The sequence below is a fragment of the Merops nubicus genome, unplaced genomic scaffold (genome assembly GCF_000691845.1).
Source record: "Merops nubicus isolate BGI_N331 unplaced genomic scaffold, ASM69184v1 scaffold31618, whole genome shotgun sequence".
Lineage (NCBI taxonomy): Eukaryota > Metazoa > Chordata > Aves > Coraciiformes > Meropidae > Merops > Merops nubicus.
The window spans coordinates 1-8,319 of NW_008624179.1; the positions used below are offsets into that span (position 1 = coordinate 1).

General features: G+C 61.0%; 1 protein-coding gene across 1 annotated transcript; it reads left to right on the top strand.

The window, feature by feature from the left end:
* Positions 1-389: 389 nt before the first annotated feature.
* Positions 390-8,255, top strand: LOC103777761 (sacsin-like; the record flags this gene model as incomplete). Its single annotated transcript, XM_008945326.1, has 4 exons — positions 390-1,749; positions 1,828-5,621; positions 5,702-7,736; positions 7,968-8,255. Coding segments are annotated over 4 exons (7,477 nt in total), but the record flags the coding sequence as incomplete, so codon positions are not given.
* Positions 8,256-8,319: the final 64 nt, after the last annotated feature.

The following is an 8,319-nucleotide window of genomic DNA, read 5'->3' on the forward strand; positions in this document are numbered from 1 at the left end:
TGCAGCAACCTGCCCTTCCTGGAGACGCCCGGCGGCCCCGTGTGCCCAGGAGACCTCTATGACCCCTCTGAGGACACCTTGCAGGTGCTGCTGGGCCCTGGGCGCTTTCCTCCTCCTGCCTTCCACAGCCCGCCTGTCCTGTCCTCCGTGCCTTGAGAGCCCTGGGCTTGCGGCACGGTGAGGGGTGCCTGGCGCCTTCCGACGTCCTAGAGGCTGCAGCGAGCGTGAGCCAGGGTGATGCAGCAGCTCTGGACAGGGCTCGGGCACTGATCGACGTCTGCAACTCCCCCAAGACACTGGCTGGCTTCAGCGTGGCAAAGCTCGAGCAGCTCCAGGCCCTGCCGTTCCGAGTGCACTGGGAAACCTCAGCAGCCCTTCCTGCCCCCCAGGGAGCTGCGCTCCAGTCAGTACCAGCCCCTGGTAGGCCTTGCCATGCACCTGACTGGGGCCTTTGTGCCAGAGACGGAGAAGAAGCTGGGACTGAGCCAGACCCCACCACCAGAGAGAGTGTGGGAGCAGCTGAGGCAGCTGGTGAGGTGCAGGGACACGGGTGAGGTGGGTCCCGCGCTCCAACCTGTCTACCGGCACATGCAGGAAAACCTGAAGACCTTTGGGACTGCCCCAGATGATGCTGTGGTGTGGACCGGGGCTGGGTTTGTGCTGCCACGTGACGCTGTGCTGGGCTATCCTGAGGAGCTGGAGCTGGGGATGCTGGTGCCCCGGGTGCCCCCTGACTTCCTGCCCTACAGCTGCCTCTTCAGGGCTTGGGGGGTGGAGGCGACAGTGAGTGAAGAGAGGGCAGCTGCAGCCCTGCGCCGCCTGGGGCAGGACATAGACACACGCAGCTCCAGAACCGGCACTGCAGCAGAGCTGCAGGTGGCTGTAGCTATCCTGGCGTGGCTGAAGAGTCGGGGGCACCGAGGGGAGGGCACGGTGCCGGTTCCTGTAAGGCTCCAGGAGGGCTCGGGCTTTGCCCTCCGCCCGGCCGCCTCTACTGTGTACCTGGACATGGGGCTGGAGGCGGAGGAGGATGTTCAGGAGGTGGTGCACGAGGCAGTGCCGGCCAGCACAGCCACGTTCTTCGGCACGGAGCTGCTCAGTACGCGGGTGCTGGGCCCGGAGCCGTTCACACCCTGCGGCCCCTCGGAGCCCATCACCTTACGGCTCCAAAACATCCTCCGGGAGTACGGGGAGGAGGGCGACCTCTTCATGGAGATGGTCCAGAATGCAGAGGATGCTGGAGCTACTGTGTGCCGCTTTCTTCTGGACCTCCGCCACCGCAGAGAGGCCACCTCTGGGCTGCTTGACCCTGGCATGATTGCCTGCCACGGCCCAGCCCTCTGGGCTTACAACAACGCCCTGTTCACAGAGGATGACTTCTGTAACATCACACGGATTGGGGCTGCTACGAAGGAGGGGCGGGCAGACCAGATCGGGCGCTTTGGGCTGGGCTTCAGCTCTGTCTACCGTGTCACGGATGTGCCAGCAGTGCTGAGTGGGGAGACACTGCTCATCTTTGATCCGAACGGCACCCATCTGGAGAAGCACATCCCCAGGGCTGGCTGCCCTGGCATCCGCCTGGACTTCTCCAGGCGGCCACGCATCCTCCGTGCCTTCGCTGAGCAGTTCTGGCCCTACCATGGTATCTTTGGGTGCCGCCTGCCCGAGCCAGGACCCTTTCCAGGGAGCCTTTTCCGCCTGCCTTTTCGCACGGAAGAGGAAGCTGTGACGTCGCAGATTTGCTCGCAGGCCTTTGGTGCAGAGCGCATCCAGTCCCTTGGCACCACTTTCCTCGGCTCTAACCAGCTCCTGCTGCTCTTCCTGCAGAAGGTGAGGGAGGTGTCCCTGGAGACGCTGCCAGACGTGGCCACCTCTGCGGGGGATACTGTGCCTGTGGCCACGCTGCGGCGGAAGGAGATCCGGGACCTGGGGGCTCCTGGGGACCCCCCGGGCTGGGCAGCCATAGAGCGGCTCACAGCCTGCGAGGAGGCATCCAAGACCACGTGGCACTACCTAGTTTTGGTGTGCCCAGGTGATGGGGAGTTGCTGGAACTGTTTCAGCAGAACACGCAGGCAGGACTCCATCCTCCGCCTCCCATGGCTGGCGTGGCCCTTCCCCTCGCCCTTACCGCGGACGGCAAGTGGGTGCCAAGCCCGGGTGCCGAGGAGGGACGAGTCTTCTGCCACCTTCCCATGCCAGTCGCCTCAGGGCTGCCAGTCCACGTGCACGGGGCCTTCAGCATCCTCTCCAACCGCAAGGGGCTGTGGGACACGGCGCAGCGGGGCGAGTGGAACCGGCTGCTGCTCCGCAAGGCTGTGCCCCTTGCCTGGCTCCGGGCACTGCGCCACCTGCGCACCATGCATGAGGCAGGTGAGCTGAAGAGCTACGAGTATCATGTCTTCTGGCCGGACGCTGACACTGCCCGTTACCCCTTTACTGAGGCTGTGACTGGATTCTACCAGGCTTTGGCAGCCAGGGATGGCCCCGGGCTGTTTTCTGACGGCCGCTCGTGGTGCTCACTGCAGGATGCCCGCTTCCTGCACGAGGCTGTGGTCAGACACCCCACGCTGGGCGCTGTGGCGAAGCGTGTCTTTGCCTCCACCCTGCCCCATCCCCTGCTAGCTGTGGCCTTGCCAGAGCAGGTGCAGAGAGGCCTCGGGAAGGCACTGGATGCTGGCACCTATGACTGGCCCCGTTTTTACTGCGAGCTTGTGCTTCCCAACTTGAAGGACCTCTCTGTTGTTGACCGGGACTCCCTGGTGCTCCACGCACTAGGTATGTTGCATGATGATGTGAACAAAATGCTGCAGACAGTGCCCTGCATCCCTGCCACCCCTCATGGCCACCTGCAGTGCATCAATTGCCTGGTGCATCCCAGAGGCCGCATTGCCTCTTTGTATGACCCCAAGGATGGGCGCTTCCCCATGGGGAATTCCTTCCTCTCCCCGGAAAGACTAAGCCAACTGGAGAGGCTGGGCATGATGAAGGACACAACGACCTTGCCAGAGCTGCTGGAGCGAGCAAAGACGGTGCAGCTTATCTGGACTGAGGACCGTGCCCAGGGCTGCCGGAGGGCTGCCTGCATCCTTGAGCTGCTTCAGGATGCCCTGGAAGAGAGGGTGACCAACACCATGCAGGCAGCTTTCCAGACTGTGCCCTTCCTCCCTGGTACTCTGCCCACGGGAGAATGTGTGCTGTTGCCAGCTGCCCAGCTCTACCATCATGTCGATGCCCCGCTAGTGGGACTCATCCACCCTGTCTTGGCTCCTAAAGCACTGGGGGAAAACTTCAGCCTCCCCAGGGATGTTGTATCCTTCTTGGGACTGGACCGGCAGCTGCCAGCAACTACAGTCCTCAAGCAGCTGCAGGCACTGAGCCGTAGCTCCAACGCTCTCTCTTTGGAGAACCTGCAGAACAGCACCCTCTGCTGCTACAGGTACCTGCACAAGCTGCTCGAGAAGGATCGCTCCAGCTGGGACGAGGTGGCTTCTGCAGCGGCCCAAGGAGAGCCCTTCATCTTGGTGGGCTCCCACTTTGTGCCGGTCACGGCTGTGGCTGAGGAGCTGTCATTTGAGGCTGAACCCTATCTTCACCAGCTCCCGAAGGAGTACCAGCCCTGCAGCCACCTCTGGAAGTGCGTGGGGCTGCGCCGCACCTTCGCCTGGGAGGACTACGCCAGAGTGCTCGGCGTCCTGGCGGAGCAGTGTGCCGGAGAGCCGCTGCCGGCCGCAGAGCTGGACCTGGCCTTGAGGCTGGTCATTTTTGGCTTGATGGCAGACGATAAAGAGCCAGACGCCTACCAGACCCAGCAACTCTTTCTACCTGACCAGGAGGGCGTTCTGCGGCCGCGGGACAAGCTGCACTTTAACGATACGCCGTGGATGTCCTTGGACAGAGATGTCCTGCTGTGCCACGAACAGCTGTCCCGAGCCACAGCTCTGCGCTGTGGGGTGCCCACCACACGCCACCGAGCACTGGAGAGGAACCAACTGCTCACAGAAGACCTGAGCCTCTGGATGCAGCCATTTGGTGCCTTTGAAGACTTACCTACACGGCTGAAGAACATCTTGTGTGAGTACCCAGCGTCCGCTCACGATCTGGTGAAGGAGTTGCTGCAGAATGCGGACGATGCTGGTGCGGGGCTTGTGCACTTCGTGTGGGACCGCCGGCAGCACCCAGTGGACACCACTTTCAGTGAGAACTGGAACCACCTGCAGGGCCCTGCCCTCTGCATCTACAATGACAGCCCCTTCCAACAGCAGGACATTGAAGGCATTCAGCGTCTGGGGGTGGGCAGCAAGCAAGGCCGGCAGGATGTCACAGGCAAATATGGCCTTGGGTTCAACACTGTCTTCCATTTTACTGACTGCCCAGCCTTCCTTACTGGAGACAGTGCCCTGTGTGTCCTAGATCCCCATTGCTACTACGTGCCCGGAGCCAAAACAGAGAAGCCTGGTGGAATGTTTGGTGTCAACCCTGAATTCAAGAAGGCCTTTCCAGCCATTTATAACACCTTCCTACCCTCCCACTTCGACCTGAGCCAGGGCGTCCTCTTCCGGCTGCCCCTCCGCACTGCAACTGGGGCTACCACCTCCAAGGTGTCTGACATCGTTGTGCGGGACCAAGACATTGCAGCCGTAAAGACAGTACTAGCTGAGGAAGGTGAAAACTTGATGCTCTTCCTTCGGCACCTCCGCACCATGGTCTTCTCTGAGATCCCCCCAGATGGGGAGGAGATGCTGGAGAGGCTGCGGGTGGCCACAGAGCTGACAGATGGTGATGCAGAGCTGAGACAGGGTTTTCAAGCGAGACTGAGCCAAGATGTGCATGGGACCAGCCCCACCTCTGTCTCCTATATCATGACAGTCAAAAAGAGCAAGGCCAGGGCCAGCACTGTGTGGAGGGTGATCTCCCAAGTTGGGGTGCAGGAGGGGGCTGAAGGGTCTCCGGTGCCTGGGCGGCTACCCTATGGGGCTCTGGCTGCCTGCCTGAAGCCATTGAGCTTCAACAATGTCATGGGCAAAGCTTTCTGCACCCTTCCACTGCCGCTGACCACAGGGCTGCCTGTGCACATCAACGCCAACTTCTCTGTGGATGTGGCTAGACGCAACCTCAGGCAGGACCCGGGCAGCACAGAGGCAGACTGGAATGGCTTCTTGCTCCGACACTTGGTGGCTCCACTATACTGTGCCTTTCTCACCAAGCAGTGGAAGTCCCTGGGGCCAGAAGAGCTCCAGTTTGAGTCCCTGGAGGTCTGCCAGAAATGCCTAGACTCCCACTACCTCCGCTTCTTCCCTACTGTGACAGAGGTACCACCTATCTTTCAGGACCTGGTGAGGGACGTCTACAGGCACCTCAGCCATGCACGCCTGCCTCTGGTGCCTGTGTACCACGTGAAGCCACCTGACAGCATGGTGACAGTGACCTGGGCATCTCCGGGTGGTAGAGATGTGCTAACAGAGCCGTACTTCCTCAAGGAGAAGCCTAAGCCATGTCTCCAGGAGGTGCTGCAGCACCTGAACATGAACCTGGTGCCAGCGTTCTCCCACCTGCGGCAGATGTACAAGGAGTTCGTTGAAGCCCGTGTGGAGGCCGTTGCCTTGGAGCCAGCCTCGCTCCGGTGCTTTCTCAAGGCTCTGGCAATCCCCGTGCCCTGCGTGCTGGCTGAGACACCCCTGAGGACCACAAGAACTGCTGCAGCCTGCTGAAGCACTGCCTGGAGCCCGAGGACACGGACAAGGCGGAACTGGAGGGCCTGCCCTTGCTGGCCACACAAGATGGCCACCTGAATGCCCTCAGTACCCACCACCCAGTCTTCCACAGCTCCCACGCCCACCTCTTTCCCCAGCACTGCCACCGCTTTGCCGACCGCTTGATTTCTGACTTGCTCCTGCCTTGCTTTGTGAAGAGGCTTAGCCTCCTGGAGGCCACGCCACTCATCCAGGAGGCACTGGGTCAGCTGAACTGGTCCACAGAGGGGGAGAAGTGGCTCAGGGGGCTGTGGAGTTTCTTCAGTACTGTGGTCTTCACATCCGATAATGACAAACGGGAACTGGAGGCATTAATGCATCATCTCCAGGATGTGGCAGTGCTGCCTATTCGTGGGGATGGGACAGGCTGGAAGTGCCTGCCGTTATCCTCCCTCCCCAAGGTACTTTTTGACTGTGACACGAGTGAGGCCAGGGTGCTGCACAAACTGGGCATCCCTGTGCTCCACAAGTCCCTGCTGCCTTCAATGTTCGCCAATGACTACCTGAAGACGAGGGCGCTGCAGGCCACAGAACCCCAGGCTGTGCTGGCCCAGCTGGCACACGCTAGAGCTGATCTCCACTGGGGAAAATTAAACGACTTGGATGTGAACGTCCTGCTGCACTTTGTGCAGGGGAAACTGGACACGTCGGCACTGCAGCAGCTCCGGCTCCTGCCCCTCTTCCGCAGGTACGGCGGGGGCTATGTCCCTGTGGCACCGTACCGCAAGGTGCTGCTGCTCACCAGCCGGTTCCCACAGCTGCCCCCGGGTGTCCAAGCCCTGTACAGCCTGGAGGGGGGCACGTTGCTGCTCACAGCCAACGAGATCCACCAGCAGCTGGCCAAGGCTTTGCAGTGGGAGCCCACGGACGACAAGCAGCTCTTCATGACCGTGGTTCTGCCTCGGCTTTCCCAGCTCAAAATGCAAGAGCTTAAGGAAGCTCTGCGCTTGTTCTTTGAACTGCAACACATCTGTGACCATAAGTCCAGGAAAGCTGTTGTGGCAGCTTTTCAGAACGTGGCCTTTATACCCGATGCCAATGGTGTGCCACGCAAGGCCTCCTACTTCTACAAAAACACACCCTCCTTCTGCACCGTGCAGCTCCAGCACCGCTTCGTGCCCGAGTCTTTCTTTGGGGGTCTAGGCCACATGTGGGAATATGCCAAGGATTTCCTGCTTCAGGTGGGTGTCCGCAGCAGCCTCTCTGTGGAGGATTTCGTGGCACTGGCCCAGAAGATAGAGCGTGAAGCCGCTCAGGCCAAGTGCCACGCTGAAGGCCTGCGGGCACGACAGCAGGAGATGATCAACCAGCTTGGCATCCTGGTGGAAAATCCTGTGCCAGAGAGTTTCCTGGAGCAAATTGCCTCAATTCACTTCCTGCCTCCACTGGACATCCCCTCAACCTTGAGGGACCTCCACCCCCCTTTTGCAGCCTGCACTAAGCCCGTGGCCCTGAAGGGCAGTGTTTGCTGGCAGGAAGACGTGGCTGAGCTCCTGTGGACATCAGCCACTATTCTGCCGAAGTCCTCTGTGCTGAAGAAGGAACTGAAGGTCCTGGAGGCCATGGGAGTCCTTGTAGAGATACCCACTGCCATGGTGGTGGCCAACCTGGAGCATGTGTGCAGGGCAGCCTGCGGGAAACCACAGCAGGTGACCACACGGGCCAGTGTGCTCCAGAAGGTGTACAGCTTCTTGCAGACCCACCTGAATGAAGTGGATGCAGGGCACCTCGCTGAGCTCCCCGTGGTGCTGGCCAAGTCAGGGCACATGGCCGTGCCACGACACGTGGTGACATCGCTTCCAGACGAAGGTGACTTTTACCCCTATCTCCTCGTGCTTGACCCCCACATGGCTGTCTATGGAGAACTCCTGCAACACCTTGGGGTGGTCCTGCTCCCCACACTGACTCACTACAGCTGTGTCCTGGCCCAAATCCACCAGGAGAGCCGTGTCAATGGGATCCTCAATACCAGACAGAAGAAGGCAGTCCTGCTGGCCACACAGCACTTCTTCCAGCTCCTGCAGAGCCTGGAGGCGCCTGATTTCTCCGCTGTGGATGAGCTGTACTTGCTGAGCACTGCCGGCTGCCTAGAGCCATCCCACAGGCTGTACTTCAATGACTGCGTGTCCTCAAATACCTCTAGGGCCTTGGGGAAGACTTTCATGTTTATGGCTGAGCTGCCAGGGACTGGGTGTAACGCCTCGTGGCTGCTGCAGAGGCTCCCGCCCCGCCTGCGGCCACAGGCTCTCTCGGAGGTGACGGAGCAGCGGCTGGAGGAGGGCAGTCTGCGGCCATGCCGCTACGGGCCTCGCTGCCCCGGGCAGAGGCGTCTGCAGACCCTCCTGGTATCACCCTGGTTTAGGAAGGGGCTGGACGCCCTGCTCCGGTGGCAGAGTCACAGGGCTATGAGGAGAGTGGAGGGGGACGGCGGCTTTTCAGCGGAGCAGCTGAAAGTGCAGTGCTGCGAGGACATCCGCACCGTCCTGGTCCACCGTGGTGCCAAGGTGGAGGGCAGCTCCCAGCCACGGGTCATCCACGTGTGCCCGGCGGGTGGTTCCCAGCGGCTCC